This window comes from Hordeum vulgare, chromosome 6H, assembly GCF_904849725.1.
Source record: "Hordeum vulgare subsp. vulgare chromosome 6H, MorexV3_pseudomolecules_assembly, whole genome shotgun sequence".
Taxonomy (NCBI): Eukaryota; Viridiplantae; Streptophyta; class Magnoliopsida; order Poales; family Poaceae; genus Hordeum; species Hordeum vulgare.
The window spans coordinates 449,240,216-449,258,670 of NC_058523.1; the positions used below are offsets into that span (position 1 = coordinate 449,240,216).

General features: G+C 46.7%; 1 protein-coding gene across 1 annotated transcript; it reads left to right on the plus strand.

Moving 5' to 3' along the window:
* The first annotated feature begins 10,221 nt into the window (after positions 1–10,221).
* LOC123405586 lies at positions 10,222–13,394 on the plus strand. Its single transcript, XM_045099221.1, has 6 exons — positions 10,222–10,283; positions 10,363–10,882; positions 11,210–11,310; positions 11,438–11,519; positions 11,887–12,218; positions 12,800–13,394. The coding sequence occupies exons 1-6, from the start codon at positions 10,222–10,224 to the stop codon at positions 13,392–13,394; spliced, it is 1,692 nt and encodes a 563-aa protein (XP_044955156.1).
* Positions 13,395–18,455: the final 5,061 nt, after the last annotated feature.

Genomic DNA, 18,455 nt, shown 5'->3' on the forward strand with positions numbered 1-18,455 from the left:
GGTCGTGGGCCTGTTGAACAATGTTTTGTTAATGAATAATTATTAATGTTTGCATTTTATTTACATTTTTCTAGAATTTTTTGTTTATTCCAAAAAAAATGTTGTATCCGCCCCGGACGATTTGGGGTGCGGCCGCGCGTTGGGCGCACCGACCCGGCCATGGACCGATCCGGACATAGGCAGCCCCATTGTCGCCCCAAACGGACAAAATCCGGGCCAAACAGATGTTCAGATGGGGTCGTGCGCTGGAGCTGGCCTAACCCACTTGGTCCTAGTTAATTTGGTGGGAATAACTAGACATCCTGCCAGAACTTTCACAAATTATGTGGGACAAGTGGGATCCCACTTAGCAAATGCGGGCGAGCTGCAACGGTTCTCGGGTGCTCTGCAAGGGCTGCGCCGACGACTACACCATCTGCCCCTGCCTGGCATGGATGAGGAGCCCCTACGCGCAGGCCAACACCACCATCTTCCTCGCCAAGTTCTACGGTCGCGCGGGGCTGATCAACCTGCTCGCCGCCGCCCACGACGATGCCCATCACCTGGCACTCTTCAGGTCGCTGCTCTACGAGGCGTGCGGCCAGGCGACAACCCCATATATGGCGCCTCCCAGCTGTTCTCGACGGGGAACTGGGAGTCCTGCCACGCCGTCGTCCAGGCCGTGCTCGAGGGCCGCCCCTGTTAGGTTGATCTCTCCACGTGGGCCCAACGGCCCACCGGACCCTTGATCCATATGTGCCCTGATCGGGGGCTCCCAAGCCGTTATGGTTGGTGGCCCCTGCGACCCATGCTATATTAACAGAGGTGGGGGCCGGGGCACGAGATATGAGGTTCGCCGCCGCCACTTTCCCCACCTACACGCCCTACCGATCTAGGGTTAGCATGGTGCTCACGAGAAGCACCACTGCCACCGCATCTCTCTGTTGCCGTCGCCGTCACCACCTCTCTGATGAACGCCGGCGCGAGCTCCTCAAGTGTGGGGCAAGGTAGTAACTACTGCTCCTACCGGACTCATCTAGCCTAGAAGATCCACGGGATCTATCAATGGTTTAAGAGCCACTAGGCATCAGATTTGTTTCGGTAGAAAGAATCAAAGGAAAAGTTTTTCCCCTCCCCAGGAACTCTAGAATAGGGTTCAAAGAAAAGAACCCTCACCGGAAAAGTTGTGTCGCCGCAAGGCCGCGCTGTTCCTCTCGATCCGAACGGGCATCGGCAAGCCGAGCCGTTTGGAAGAAGAACACCACCCCTCATCGGGGCAAAGATTCTACCCCTCCGGGGGCAAAGCACAGATCGGATTGGATCTGCAGGACAAACAAAATAAAGGCAAAGAGAAGGTATCACCCCACCGGGCAAAGTGCTCCATCACCAAACCGCTCAACAACGGCCTACTCATCGCAAGGCGGACGCGCAGCCGACGAGGGGGGTGGAAACGGAGCAAAGGAGGGCACGTCTCCCTCAGCCACATCTCTCTGCCTCTCTCTCTCTCGCATCTAAGTTGGGAGGTGGAAGGCATGGAGGAAAGAAAATAGAGAAGGAGAAAGAGGGAACCGCAGCCAAACCGCTCGACAGGTGCGCGCCCACCGCAAGGTGGGTGCGCAGCCGGCGAGGGGAAGGCCACGGCTCCGGCGTGTGAACCTCCGCCAAGTGCAGATCTGCCACGGGATAGAGCATAGGAGGGGATCGCGCCTCGTGTTCCCTGGAACAAAGAAACGAGGAGGAGGAGGTCCCGGAGTAGGGGAAAGGAGGGGCTGCGAGTGCAGCGCTGCGGTGGCCCTCGTGGCCATCGCCGGCGGCCAGAGTAGGCTCGCTAGTGGCCTGGAGTTGTAGACGCTCGAGAGAGCGGCCACGAGCGAGAGAGAGGCCACGAGCAGCGCGCAGGGGAGGGGCTGAATGAGTTAGGGTTTCCCCCTGCGTCTGGAGCCCATTTTTTATTAGCCGAAAGGGGTGGGTTACCTTCAGATCCAATCTAACGGCCCAGATCTCCACCGACGCCACACACTTCTGTGTCACCACCGCTGTCACCACCACACCGATGGAGGCCGGCGGGATTCCTCGAGTGCAGGACCAGGAGGCTTCCACTTGATGAGTTGCCTAAAGGACGTTCTGACACTCAGAGGTGATAATTACACTGAGTGGAGGAAGAAAGTTGACATAGCTTTTGTCTGTGCTGAGGTGGACTGGGTTCTGGAGGAACCACAACCCATTAAAACTCCAGGGCCAGTCAGAGATGCAAAAGACAATGATGCTGCATGGGAGGAAAACCAGAGGGATTACACTCCAGTGGAGATGTCCTACTCCCTCAGCAACCAAAAGTGGGTAAATGGCAACAAAAAGTGTTTGGCATTAATAAAGAATACAATTGAGAACACCATTGTGGGCTCAGTTGCAGAGTGCACTTCCGTAGGGGAGTAGCTTCAAGATAAAGAGTCAGTTCACTATCTCTTCGAAGACATATGCCACCCAGTTGATAAAACAACTGGTTACAGAGAACTACACTGGAGGTGGCCATGGCATTAGAGAGCACATCCTTCGGATGAGCAACATGGCAGCAAAGCTAAAGCCCATGGACGCGGATCTGGAGATCAAACCAGCTCTCCTCGTCCACCTGGTCATGGCTTCTCTTCCAAAGGAGTTTGAAACTTTTGTTGTGAACTACAACATGCAGCCTGATACATGGGACATAGAAAAGGTAATAGCAATGTGTGCCTAAGAAGAGGAGAGAATTAAAGCCTTACATAGTGGCTCCGTGAACTATGTGAGGAAAAGAAAAAGAATTTCCAACCCAACATCAAAGGTTCTCCTTCAAAGCCACATGGTAAAGGCCCCACGCATTTTCAGCATCAGCAAAAGCCTCTTCTAGTGGACAAGGACACTTGTCTCCACTGCAAGAAAACAGGGCACTACAAAAAGGATTGCCCTGACTTGCTAAAGGCCTTCATGGCAAAGAGAGGTAACGACATCGTTTCCTTTGTTAATGAATCCATGTATTCACAGTTTTCAAAATCTACTTGGTGGATTGACTCAGGAGCAACTGTTCATGTTGCAAACTCTTTACACGGATTCAGTTTGACGAGAATTATGCAAAGAAAAGAAATAAGTATTGAAGTCGCAAATGGTGTCCAAGCAGAAGTTGAAGCTGTCGGTGACGTCTCCTTGGAGCTAGCTGAAGGATTCAAGCTTTTTCTTAGAGATGTTCTATTTGTTCCTTCATGTAATATAAATTTAATTAGCGTTTCATGTTCGGATAAAGAGAATTATGAATGCTATTTTGGACATGGTAAATGTGCCATTTGGTATAATAATGCTTATGTGGGTGATGCTTTCCTTCACAATGAGCTTTATTTATTATCACTTTGTGAAAAAATGCATTATGTGTGTAATGTGAATGAGCAAAGTTCCTCATCGAACAAAGAACAAAAGAAAAGAAAGAGAACTCACGACTCATCGAAATTATGGCACTGTCGCTTGGGCCATATTTCCAAGGGGAGAATAGAAAGATTAGTCAAAAGTGAAATTCTTCCTCTGTTGGAGTTCTCTGACTTAGAACAATGCATACATTGCGTTAAAGGAAAGTATGTAAAACAAATCAAAAAGGGTGCAAACCGAAGCACAGGAACACTGGAAATTATTCACACTAACATTTGTGGACCATTTCTTGTGAAAAGTGTGGATGGATATGATTCGTTCATAACATTCACGGATGATTACTCCCGCTTCGGTTATATTTATCCAATCAAAGAAAGAAATGAAGCAGTGGATAAATTCAAAATATTCAAAGCTGAAGTTGAAACTCAGCTTGACAATAGAATAAAGATAGTGAGGTTTGACCGTGGGGGGAGTACTACGGTCGACACACTCCATATGGCCAAGTCCCTAGACCTTTTGCAAAGTTCTTGCAGGAGACTGGCATAGCATCCCAGTATTCAATGTCGGGCAAGCCTCAACAAAATGGAGTAGCTGAAAGGCATAACCGTACCCTTATGGATATGGTGCGCAACATGATGTGTTACTCCAACCTGCCATTGGGATTATGGATGGAGGCGCTTAAAAACGCCATTCACATTCTCAATAGAGTACCAAGAAAGTCGGTGCCCAAAACACCATATGAGCCGTGGACAGGAAAAGTACCATGCTTGCAACACTTCAAAGTGTGGGAATGTGTAACGCCCCGGACACACCCGCCGGCGGTCGTTACTCCTGGCGGGATCTAGACTGGCCCCACATATCAATACTAGTCTTTTCTGCGCACTTCGTCCTCACTCATGCACACCCGCGATCAACTTCTCGGTCGGTCACCCATCCTAGAACTACTCCAAGCCAAGCATGCTTAACCTGGGAGTTCTGTTCGAATGGGCTCCCGGAAAAGAAGGAATTCCTTATTGATATGAGTAGTCTATCATCCCTAATAAGCCGGGCTATCACACACACCACCACTCAGAGGAACCGACGTCCTCGTCGGGCCACGGGAGCGTTCCCTCTTGGCACAAACGTTTGTGCATCCAGTCCAGTACATGTGACATGTCGTGTGCTACGACGGGTCACAAACGTCATGAACAACATGACTGCGCACCTGTCCGCAAACATCCGTGTAACCGCGAGGGTCGGCTCTGATACCAAACTTGTAACGCCCCAGACCCACCCACCGGCAGTCGTTACTCCTGGCGGGATCTAGACTAGCCCCACATATCAATACTAGTATTTTCTGCGCACTTTGTCCTCACTCATGCGCACCCGGGATCAACTTCGCGGTCGGTCACCCATCCTAGAACTACTCCAAGCCAAGCATGCTTAACCTGGGAGTTCTGTTCGAATGGGCTCCCGGAAAAGAAGGAATTCCTTATTGATATTAGTAGTCTATCATCCCTAATAAGCCAGGCTATCATAGGATGTCCAGCTCAGGCCAAAATGTTTAATCCAAATATTGCAAAGCTAGATCCCAACACTGAGTTGCCACTTCAGTGGCTATCCTGATAGATCAAAAGGTTTTCGTTTCTACTATCCAGAAAGATACACAAAGTTTGTAGAAACGAGACACGCGGTCTTCTTATAGGACGAAATGATGAGGGGGGTCCTGGTAGCTCGGAAAATTGATCTTGAGGAGAAGAGGGTGCATGCACCTAATCCGATGATTCAAGAGCCATTTTTCGCACTACATGTTGTAAATCCAACCATGACAACTATGGGAGAAGATCCGGAACATGTCCTTCAGGATCTGACTGTACGTGTTGTTGAGCATGAAAGGTGTTGGAAATATGCCCTAGAGGCAATAATAAATTAGTTATTATTATATTTCCTTGTTCATAATAATCGTTTATTATCCATGCTAGAATTGTATTGATTGGAAACTCAAATACATGTGTGGATACATAGACAACACACTGTCCCTAGTGAGCCTCTAGTTTACTAGTTCGTTGATCAAAGATGGTCAAGGTTTCCTGGCCATAGGAAAGTGTTGTCACTTGATAATGGGATCACATCATTGGGAGAATGATGTGATGGACAAGACCCAAACTATAAACGTAGTATATGATCGTGTCAGTTTATTGCTACTGTTTTATGCATGTGAATGTATCTGTTCCTAAGACCATGGGATCATGCAACTCCCGAACACCGGAGGAATACCTTGTGGGTTATCAAACGTCGCAACGTAACTGGGTGACTATAAAGGTGCTCTACAGGTATCTCCAAAGGTGTCTGTTGGGTTGGCATGGATCAAGAGTGGGATTTGTCACTCCGTGTGACGGAGAGGTATCTCGGGGCCCACTCGGTAATGCAAGAAATATGACTAAGTGTAAGTCACGGGATCTTGTATTACGTAACGAGTAAATAGACTTGCTGGTAACGAAGATTGAACTAGGTATAGAGATACCGACGATCGAATCTCGGGCAAGTAACATACCGAAGGACAAAGGGAATAGTATACGGGATTATATGAATCCTTGACATAGAGGTTCAACCGATAGAGATCTTCGTAGAATATGTAGGAACCAATATGGACATCCAGGTCCCGCTGTTGGTTATTGACCAGAGAGTGTCTTGGGTCATATCTGCATAGTTCGCGAACCCGCAGGGTCTGCACACTTAAGGTTCGGTTTCGTTTCGGTATAGTTGAGTTATAGGTGTTGGTGACCAAAGGTTGTTTGGAGTCCCGGATGAGATCACGGACGTCACGAGGGTTTCCGGAATGGTCCGGAAATTAATATTGATATATAGGATGGTTTCATTTGGTCTCCGGAAAGATTTCGGGCATTGTCGGCAGTGTACCGGGAGTGACGAATGGGTTCTGGGTTTTCACCGGGAGGGGCCCACCCACCCGGGTGTGAGCCCAATAGTCCAAGGGTGGCGCACCAGCCCTTAGTGGGCTGGTGAGGCCAGCCCAAGTGGGCTATGGCGCTAGGAAAAGAAAACCAAAAGAAAAGGAAAAAAATGAGGGAGGTGGGAAGGAAGAGGAGGACTCCTCTTTCCCCCAAACCGAATTGGAGTTGGAGTCCTCCTCCTCCTTTCGGCCGACACCCTTGGGGCTCTCTTGAACCCCAAGGCTAGCCCCTCCCCTCCTCCTATATATACTAGAGGTTTTAGGGTTTTTGAGACACAACTTTGTCACGTGCAACTCAAACCTCTACTTTGTAGTTCTTCCTCTAGATTAGTTTTCTGCGGGACGCGGAGGTGCCGTCCATTCGGCACTTGATCGGGACGGATCGTGGGACGGATCGCGAGACGGTTCGTGGGACGGATCGTGGGACGGTTCGTGGGACGGATCGTGAAGACGTACCACTACATCAACCGCGTTTAACAACGCTTCTGCTTAGCGATCTACAAGGGTATGTGGCTCCAATCTCCCTCTCGTAGATGAACATCACCATGATAGGTCTTCCTGTGCGTAGGAAATTTTTTGTTTCCCATGCAACGTTCCCCAACAAAAGGGAGGTACATCAGCCAATTTTAGAGGATGTGCTAGAGAATGAGGCACTTAGAAGATCTAATAGAACAAGAAGATCGGCTATTTCTGCTGATTAAGGTTTATAGCACAAAATTGGTTAATATGGAAGGTGATCCCACTTCATATGAAGAAGCGATGAGAAGCCCTCATTCATCGAAGTGGCTGGAGGCAATGGAAGATGAGATGAAATCGATGAGTTCCAACGATGTTTGGGACTTAGAAATTATTCCTAAAGGAGCCAAAGCAGTAGGCTATAAATGGGCCTACAAAAAAAGTATGACTCTAATGAGAATATAGAAAAGTATAAAGCACGACTCATCGCAAAAGGATTTACAGAAAGAGAAGGGATAGACTACAATGAGACTTTTTCCCCAGTCTCATGTAAGGATTCCTTCAGAATCATAATGGCATTAGTTGCACATTTTGATTTAGAGTTGCATCAAATGGATGTAAAGAAGACATTTCTAAACGGAGATTCAGAAGAAAATGTCTACATGAAACAACCCAAGGGTTTTATCACGGAAGGCAAGGAAGATATGGGATGCCGCCTAAAGAAATCCATTTATGGACTAAGGCAAGCCTCTAGACAGTGGTATCTAAAGTTTAGCGATACTATCAAAAGATTTGGATTTCAAGAAAACGTTGAGGATAATTGCGTTTATGCAAAATTTAAAAATGGGAAATACATTTTCCTAATCTTGTATGTGGATTATATCTTACTTGCAAGCAATGGTATTAGTTTACTAGAAGAGACAAAGAAGTTTTTATCCTCAAACTTTGATATGAAAGACCTTGGTGATGATGCATATGTTTTGGGCATTGAAATTCACCGAGATAGGAAAAATGGAGTCTTAGTACTGTCGCAGAAAGCACATTTAGAGAAGGTTCTCAAAATGTACAATATGCATGCGAGTAAGGCCACACCTGCTCCTACAGTCAAGGGTGATAGTTTTGGGAATTACCAATGTCCCAAGAACCAGTACGAGCTCGATCAGATGAAAATAGTGCCATATACTTCGGTTGTTGGAACTTTACAGTACGCATAAGTGTGCACACGCCCCGACTTAGCTTTTCTCACAGGCCTAGAGCACTGGAAGATGGCAAAGAAAGCATTGCATTATGCGCAAGGCAGAAAGGATATCATGCTAACATACAGAAGATCTGATTCCCTAGAGATAAAAGGGTATTCAGACGCAAATTTTACGGGAGATAGAGATGATAGAAAATCCATGTCAGGATACGTGTTCACTCTCGCTGGAGGGGCTATTTCATGGAAAAGCTCCAAACAGGCCATAGTTGCATCGTTCACGATGCAAGCAGAGTTCATAGCATGTTTTGAAGCCACTGAGCAGGTGATATGGTTAAAGAAATTTATACCCGACTTGAACGTGGTAGATTGTATTCACAAGCCACTAAAGATATATTGTGACAACGAGCCCGCAGTATTTTATGCTCACAACAACAAGTCGAGTAATGCTTCGAAGACAATAGATATAAAGTACTATGTTGTGAAATATAAAATCCAGGATCACACTATAAGTCTCGAGCATATAAGTACAAAGAATATGCTTGCGGATCCGCTAACGAAAGGCTTACCACCCAATGTGTTCAAGGAACACTTAACCAGCATGGGGTTAATGGAAAGCCCATGATTCCTGGATCATAAGAGGCCCAAAAGTAACAGAATTTGTTTCAAAATAAAACGTATGTTGTGTTTGTATGATTCTATCGGCAATTAAGTTGTGACGATGAGACATGCTCTACGTGCCAATATGTGACGGAACAAATAAACTAGAAAGTATAAAGTTAAAGTAAAAGTTGAGATGAAGGGGGAGAATGTTAGGTTGATCTCTCCGCATGGGCCCAACGGCCCACCGGACCCTTGATCCATATGCGCCCTGATCGGGGGCGCCCAACCCGTTATGGTTGGTGGGCCCCTGTGACCCGTGCTATATTAACAGAGGTGGGGGCCGGGGCACGAGATAAGAGGTTCGCCGCCGCCACTTTCCCCACCTACACGCCCTACCGATCTAGGATTAGCGCGGTGCTCACGGGAAGCACCACTGCCACCGCATCTCTCCGTCGCCGCCGCCGTCACCACCTCTTCGATGAACATTGGCGTGAGCTCCTCAAGTGCGGGGCAAGGTAATAACTACTACTCCTACCACTCTCATCTATCCTAGAAGATCCATAGGATCTATAAGCCCCATCCCCCAGGTCGACGCCGACCAAGCCACCCCGCATCCCAGTCTCACGGCGGCTTACGGCGTTCGCCATCTCCCCAGTGACAACATCAACTGTGTGCGTGCCACACTCCGCATCTCGCGCGCCGGCTTCAAGTGCGCAGCCTCCTCCTCTTCCACCGCGAGACCCAAACCCAAGCTCCACTGCGAGCCGAGCCACGAGGGGGAGTTGGCCGGCAGCCACGACAACGCTGTTCCAGACGAAATGAATCTTAAACTCCTGGTGGTGATATTGAGCAGTAGCAACAACCTGGGTGTCGGGTGAGTTTGGCAGGGGTAGAGGGAGGAGAAGCTGCAAGACGGGGATGGGCTAGGTACGAGAAGGAATACACGAATGTGCGGCGTCGGCGTGGATCGATCGGCAACGGCATGGAGAGTGCGTGTGCGCCGTGACGGCTCCTGTGTCAGGACTCAGGAGAGAAACATATCCGGAAAAGATCCTCGTGGGTGATGTGGGTTCTCAATAAAACAATAGGGCTAGCCCACTTATTTTTTTCTACTATCAAATAAGATCACATTAAAGCATTTTAAGTGGGATGCCTTTATTATTCCCATTTAACCCCACCCCACCTGCATCCTGACACAGAACATTCGGCCTGGCTAGGCTGCTACCCAATGCGTGTTTTATTTGGACGCAACTATGTCTCGCTTATAGCAAGACCAGCACAGCCTCGCTACAAGCAGACGTCCAGAATGGGCCGGCCTAGCAGGGACCACATGCATTTAACTTTATATTTCGGGGTTTTCACATTTGTGCTTTTGTTTTTTGTTTTTTACTTTTTATTATATTCCAACATATTATATATATATCTCCCCAATAATAATAAAGCAAATAGGGTTTCTGGTCGTCCGTCGTGGCATTTTTGCAAAAAAGTCCCTCTGTTTTATGTTAATAAACCCGCAGTCCTTTCTTAAGTGAGGAAAACGTTTCACTTTTATGAAAAAGACCCTACATGTTCCGAGGCGAGGAGTCACGGCGGCAATAGACGGTGCGCTCGCCAGATCCAATCGGCCGCCGGATTTCTTCCGCCCGTCGCCATGTCCGCCGCGGGGGACCTCTCTCACCGGCGAGAGGAAGGCCACGCTTCGATCCGCGCCCGGTACGCTCGGAAATAACCGCCATCACACCCTCTCCCTCCTTCTCCACCGATCCCCTGGCCTTTGTCCGTGTTTCCCCAGGGCTCTCCCGAGCGGGCCGCCGGCGGGGAGGCTAATCGACGACATCCTGGTGGAGATCATCTCACGCGTGCCCGCCAAGGCGCTCTACCTTTGCAAGTGCGTCTCGAAGTACTGGCTGGGCCTCATCCACCACCCCGACCACCGCAAGAGGCTCCCTCAAACCCTCGCCGGCTTCTTCTACGGAAGCAGCGCCAGCACCACGGGCCAGCGGCGCCTAGAGCTGCCCTTCCGCTACACCAGCCTCTCGGGGGACCGCCACCACGCTCCGTTCGGCGCCTCCTTCACCTTCCTGCCCAACCACCACCTGCCCGTCGATCTACTCGACTCCTGCAACGGCCTCCTCCTCTGCCGCTGCTACCACGTCTCCCACGGGGTCGGCGCGTTCCGTTACATCGTGTGCAACCCCGCCACCGACAAGTGGGCCGTGTTGCCCAACTCCAGCAAGGACAGCAACGAGGTCGCCACCACGTCTCTGGGCTTCGACCCAGCGATGCAAGGTGGATGGAAAAGAAGCAGAGTGGCAACTTCATAGGGTTAACAAAAGAGTGAAAAGCGAGTAGCTGTAAAAAGTAATTGCATGATACAAGTATAGAGTTGTGGCGAATAAGTCCGCTGAAAATATGGACTTCTGTGTTATTTTCTGCTCATATATTATGAATTTGAGACACTGATTTTCAAAAGTGAACAATATCTGTTGATCTTAATATTAAAACTTAAGAGATGCGATTTTATATTAGCCTTTTCATTTTATGAGATTAGTTGATAACTGATTTGGTTGCCTCTGTATATCTGAAGTGACCGCCCTTAACTTCTGCTTTATAATCTGTACTTGTACATTATACAACAGTTCTTTACAACGAAGCCTTATGCTTGTGATCCATCAAGTCTGCCGAAATATCCTCCAAGCAAGGAATATGACGCTAAGCTTCGAGATGAAGAAGCTAGGAGGTAATATTCTCTGTAGCACCTAATATAAGTATTATGCAATCTGCAAGTTGAAGTTTTGAACAGATGGGTTTTATCATTGGCATTTCTGTATTTAACTAATTATATGTGTTTTGGTCCACACGCAAAGAGCAGCTGCAGCCAAAGGACATGAATCTGAAACTGGACGCAGGAAGCAACTTGCAACACAAAATGGCACTAACGAATCACAGGTATTGCAGAATTAATCCGATCTTAGTATAGTCTGATAATTGTCATACCAAGGGTCTCCTAAGGGGATTTTTTTTCTGGTGCCACAGTCTGCACTTTTGAGCTTTGAAACATGTCATTCAATAGCTGATGCTAGCAGTTCGGTGAATGCATTATATGCATGATCCATTATCGTGATGCAATGCAATTGCTTCTCTATTTGTTTGGAACTTAATTTATACAACTGTTTTATTGTACTGCACACACATTGTTTCCAGCTCCAGAGGCAACTATACTGAATATGACAACTAATTTTGATGCCATGTTGTTAAATATAAACAGTTCACTGTTTCATATTACTCAAATCTCTCTTTTTTCATGGCTTTGCAGCAACGGCAAGTTACGGTTAATCCTAAAAGCAGTAGTAACAAGTTTACTCCAAAGGAGGATGTTGTTACCGGCTTTCCAATGGATCCTCTGGTAGTAGACAATGGCCATGCTCGCCGTGTTCCTTTGATGAATGCTGGTCGTTCATCCTCCACTTTGGGTCGATCAAGTGGCACAGATCCAAACGCCCAAAGATTCTACACCTCTCAGATTGCTGCTGCCGAGATGTCTAACCCATCTACAGCAACTGGGCAGCGAGGCAATACTCGTAAGCTATCTAACCTTGGGGACAGTGCCAGGAAACAGTATTTAAGAGAGCATCGGTCGAGTTCAAGGTACAATCAACTCGCTGCTGCTAACCAGTCTGACAAACCCGAATGGTTGCAATCACATCAATTCCAAGAAAGACCGCCATCTTCCCATCAGAAGGATGAAGTGGTGGCAGATAAGGAGCCTGCAGGGCGAGTTACTTAATTGTTCTAATTAGCTCCAGGTGGTTTTAGTTCCTAACATTTATAGAGAGCAATGCAAAGCATGATCTAGCCCTTAAGAGCCGGGATCAGTTTCAATAAATTCCGAAAAATCTATGTGTTAGCATTTCTGGTTGGTTCTTATTGGGTCTAGACTTCGGAGCGGATGTTCGGCAAATAATGTGCTGATAATTTCCCGTCTATATATTATCTTCAGTCAGTTATGCTCATAATTTCTCGCCTATATATTCATTTAGGTGAATGGCACAAGGAAGAACCGAATCTATTACTCAGGACCATTGATGCCTCCCGGGGTAAACATGGAAGAGATCCTTAAAGAGCACGAGCGGCAGATCCAACAAGCCGTGCGAAGGGCTTGTCTGGACAAGGGAAAGGGCAAGCATGCCGAGAGAGACCAGTCGGAGTCACTGCTGTATGTTGCCCAGAGAGTGGATTTACAAGGAGAAGAGATGGAATAGAGCTACTCGGGACTCCGCCGCCACAGTCTTTCTCGATGGCCTTCTGTTTTTTCGTACCCTTGACCTTGAATATCATGATTACATAGCTGCGGTGGACACCAAGGGAGAGACATGCCTGATATTCAGGGTCCCTGGTGGTCAGGATCATGATTTTGGCCAGGCTGATGGTTTTGTTCAACATGTGTTATTCAAGGTTCCTGGTGGTCGGTTTGATTATTTTGGTCTGGCTCATGGTCTTATTCAGCGTTCGCAGGGCTCCTTGCATTTTGCCAATTTTCAAAGGGATCAAGATGGTGTCGCCATTCGATTGGTAGTTCATGTTCTCAAGGACTATCAAGGCGAACAATGGAAATTGAAGCATAGCATTAAAACCTCACACATATGTGGATGGACAAATTTATGGCTTGATGTGGATTTTGATTTCGTTGCGATTCATCCAGAGTGCAACTTGATGTTCTTCATTGCGGGGGGTGTCACATTAATGTGCTGTAATATTGATAATCGGCAGGGTAAAGTGATCTTCTATCTTGGAGGTGCCAAGCCGCTATCTTATGTGCGGTAGTCACCATCATTGCACACCTTACATCAATATGAAACTACTGGTGCCTTTATAAGAAGTGGATATCTTATCGGAGTCGATTCCTTTATGCTATGGAGGAGATGGCTTGGTATGTCTGCTTGAATATGGCTGTCCTTTTCTCTGACTGATGGATGCATCTTTTTCCGATTTGGAGCAATGGTGGTTCAGTATGGAAGGAATTTGACTGATTTCTCTATGATCAGTAGTTATCCAAATTTGCTCTAAACTTTCTATCATTCCTAGTGTCTGGTTTAGTGAACTTCTACCTTCATGCATTGCTTAACCTTGTGTACTGTTTGCTTAAGGTACTATGACCCATTATGTGAAAGACATGGGCAATGGTTATCATGCAGCAAAACTTTTCTTGAACATCATCCCGAGGCTTAAACGTTTATCTTTGATTTGTAGCCATGGGAATTATAAGCATCTTCTTCACAGTTATTTTAGTATACGACCACTTGTCTGCTAACGATATGGTGTGTTAAATTCTGCTGATGATCTGATGCGGCAAATCATATATATTTTTTTCTTTCCTGTCAATGGTTTGAAAAGTAAAATCCTTGCTGCTATTTGTTAGTATAACACTTGGATGAATACATGTCACTTCTTTTCAGTGTTTTGTTAGATGTTTTCTGTGTAGAACACAAAAGTGGTCTCTGTTTGTCGGTATTGTTCTGTTAAGTAGCTTAAAAGAGTTTGAACTAAGCACTGACATGTGCCTTTTATTGTCCTGAGGAGGGATTAGGGGCGAGCGGGAGGAGTGCGGCGCGGCTCTCGGGGCAAGGGCAAGTGGCGCCGCGTGGCGTGATGGGCTCGGCGGGCCTCGCGCGGGCAACCAGCCATGGCGTGCAGCGGATAAGAGAGGGAGAGGGAGGAAGATGGGGATGGAGGAAGCGATGTTGTGGATAAGGGACAAGCAGTACACATAAAAGGGACAAGCAGTGCACATAAAAGAATGTAAAATGCTAGAATTAGTCTATGCATTAGAATTATAATCGTTAATAACGAATTACCTCATAAAGTGTTAACGTGTTTATCTACAATCGTATATCGATTAGATATGAGACGGTCAAAATCTTCATGTACTCAACACTCATTGTAATAATAAATGGTCAATACATAGTTTTATTATCCCGTTGCAACGCACGGGCCCTTTTGCTAATAACTATAAAATAAATTTACGTACATAATTCAAAGTAATAACATTATATCCAAAAGACATGTATAAAAATGTTACCGAGTGCATGTTTTATTTGGACGCAACTATGTCTCGCTTATAGCAAGACCAGCATAACCAAGAGCAACCAGTTAGCGAGTGCTTGTTCGGAAGCCACCTAGCGAGCGCTCTCACGCGTCGCCACTTGGCACGTTTTCAATCGCCGCCTTGTATCGCGCTATGAGCTTTCCTTTCGGATTTTATTTTTTTATTTTTTTCCGAACGTGTTTTTGGTTTTTAAATTGATTTTTTTTATTTTTTTAGTGTTTCGGTTTTTCACCGATCTTTTTTAGTTTTTTGACAAAAAAATCAATTTTTATTTACGTGAAAAAACGTGTTCTTTATGAGAGGCACAATTTAACCTTCGTGAAAGGCGCGGCGGTCGCCGCACTATTGAAGGACTCCGCTATGCACATTCGCGTCTTTTTGGATGGGCTGCTTTTCCTTCTTGTCTTTCTTAGAACATTCGGCCTGCTGGGCAGTCACCGAGTGCGCGTTTTATTTGGAGGCAACTCTGTCTTGCTTATAGCAAGACCAGCGGGTTTTCTATTTAACGCTGTAGGCGTTCGTTCGTGTGCATTTTCATTAAAAACAATTTGAGGGGTGAAAACTGCTTTATTGATCACTATTGCGGATTACAGGAATAATAGTAGTATCAAAGGGTTCGAGTCGCCACACATGGCGTCCCTCCCCTAAATACAGAGCATATCTAACTAAGTGGTGAGCTTCCATGTTGGATAATCTTCCTTCATGGGTAAACAAAATATGTTGAAAGTCACTCCTTCCATCAGATATTTCCTTGATAATAGGGCCGATTATTCCTTCAGATCCCGAGTTGATTTCTTCGATAGCATTCAGACAATCAGAAGCCACTGCAACCTTCTGCAGTAATAAGTCTCGTCCCAAAGCTTGAGCTTCGCGGCACGCAAGGGTTTCCAAAATTAGAGGATCAGTTAAACCGTGGAAGACAACGGCTAATGAGCCCAGATAAGCTCCCTGCTCGTCCCTGCAGACTGCACTAATCGCTCCTATGGGAGGAGCTTTGCAAACTGCACCGTCGACATTGATCTTTGTCCAACCCGCAGGGGGCTTGATCCATCGCCGAGTATTGGAGTGAACTGGTGTAGGGGTTGATCTTGATGCTGGCTTGTTCGGTTCCAACTCTGCTATATAGCGGTTGACGAAGGCAAGTGTAGATCCTGGGCTTTGATGCTCTACTTCATGAATAAGCTTGCGTCGGCGAACCAGATCGCCCAGAGTGTTACCGTGATGTTGGTCATCTCGGTCGCAGAAACTGATGATCGCATGGAGAATAGCCAAGACTTCGCGTATGGTTCCGCAGTAGCCAACATGTGCTGCACTACCTATGAATTGTGTAGTACCCAGACACAGCGAGCCATGGTGCATGTAAGCAGGGAGTGGATCCAAGAATCCTCTGCCCCGCATATCGCGCATGCCCGGGAAGGTGCCATATTGCGGTGGTGTCGAACATATGCTGTAGGTAGAGAAGTCCGGGCCAATCTCCATAAGAAGATCTTGATTTTCGAAGGGATCTGGATCCGCCACACCTCATCCCAACATTTCCTCTCTCTGGTGACGTCCGCCGGGCCGCCATTGCCTTCGAGCCAGGCTTCCCTTCGGAGCTTAGTAGTAATGAGCATGGGATAACAAGAGTTGACGGAAAACAAGCCTTTCTTATCCTGTGACCATGACCAGTAATCTTCATAGTGTCTAGTGATTAGAGGGATGTTAAGAATCACGTCTGCATCAATCGGTAGAAAAGTTGAGGTGATCAACTCCCGGTTCCACCTGCTGATGTGTGATCGATAAGCTCGGCAACCATGGTGGGACGTTGGGCCGTAAGGAATGCAATAGGTCGCATGGAAACTTCTTTAGGGAGCCAGTTGTGGTTCCATATCTCTGTGGTTGAGCCGTCCCCGATCCGTTTGACCAGTCCTAACTTGAGAATCTCCTTCCCCTCGATGATTGCTCGCCATATTTGTGATGGGTTATTCCCAAGCTCAGAATCCAGGAAGCAAGTAGAGGGGTAGTATCGTGCCTTTAGGATCCTGCCACTTAAGGATTCCGGAGCCTTGAGCAGGTGCCAAGCTTGTCTAGCAAGTAAGGTGAGGTTAAATAGTTCAATGTCTTTAAAACCCAATCCACCTTCATACTTAGGCCGTGTCATCACCTCCCACGATACCCAGCTCGTCTTCCTTTCACCGTTCGTACTACCCCACCAGAACTTCCTTATGAGGGAGTTGATGTGGAGGCACAAACCGCGGGGAAGTTTAAAGCACGCCATAGAGAAGACCGGGACTGCTTGCGCAATGGACTTTATAAGAACTTCCTTCCCTCCTGAGGATAATATCTTTTCCATCCATCCTTTCACTTTATCCCAAACCCTATCTTTCAGATATTTAAACGCCCCATTTTTGCTGCTACCAACATCTGTGGGCATGCCCAAATATTTGTCATTCAGACTCTCATTGTGCACATTGATAATGTTTTTTATACTCTCCTTCTCTACATCTGAATAACCTTTACTAAAGAAAACGGAGGACTTAGATTGGTTAATTCTCTGTCCCGAAGCGTTGCAATAGGTTTCCAGCAAAGAAGATACCATAGTAGCTCCCTGACAACTCGACTTGAAAAACAGCACGCTATCATCAGCAAACAGTATGTGACTTACTGGCGGAGCCGTTGGTGCCACTTTAATTCTGTGAATATGTGATGACTCATTGTGGTTTTTGAGGAGGCACGAGAGGCCCTTTGCTGCCAACAAGAAGAGATAGGGTGATAGTGGATCTCCCTGTCAAATCCCTCTCGTAGGAGTGAATTGTACCAGTTTCTTCCCGTTAAATAAGACCAAAAACGTAACTGAGCTAACCATCCTCATGATAAGATCAACCCAGGCTGGTGCAAAACCTAGTCTGGTCATCATAGCGCTCAGATATGTCCATTCCAAACGGTCATATGCTTTCATCATGTCTAGTTTCAAGGCACAGAATCCATTCCTCTTTGATTTGCTTCGTTTCATAAAGTGCAGACATTCATAGGCAGATATTATGTTGTCTGTAATAATTCTTCCTCCAACAAAAGTTGATTGTTCTTCTGATATGATCTCAGGGAGGATGGATTTCAATCTATTTGTTATGACATTGGATGCTATTTTATAAAGAACATTACAAAGACTTATCGGATGGAATTGTGTGAGGAGTGTGGGGCTTGTTACCTTTGGTATCAACACCAGAATAGTATCGTTCAAGATAGCCACTTCATCTTCTCCCTTCAGAATTTTTAAGGTGACTGCAGTGATCATTGCCACATACATCCAGTAGCGTTGGAAAAAATGGGCGGGAAACCCATCAGACCCTGGCGCTTTTGTGGGTGCCATTTGAAATAAAGCTTCCTTCACCTCTTCTTGAGTAAAGTCCGATGTAAGAAGATTATTCATCTCAGTGGTAACTTTACGTGGAACCCTGTTAAGTACTTCCTCCATATTGGGTGTACCTTCGGATGTGTAGAGATGTTTATAGAAATCGGTGACCATGTGTTCTAGCTCAACAGCATTATCAACTGTAGTACCATCCTCACGTACCAGAGACTGGATTTTTTTTTGCGTCGACGCTTGCTTGCCCGTAGATGAAAGAACTTTGTATTTCTGTCGCCCTCTTTGAGCCATGTTACCCGGGACCTTTGACGCCACATCACCTCCTCTCTGTAATAGAGCTCGGACAGTCTATCCCCGATCTTTATTTCAACCCTAGAAGGTTGGGTGCGCATTTGGTCTGCCCGTAGATTTGCCAGATCTCCGTTCAGCCGTT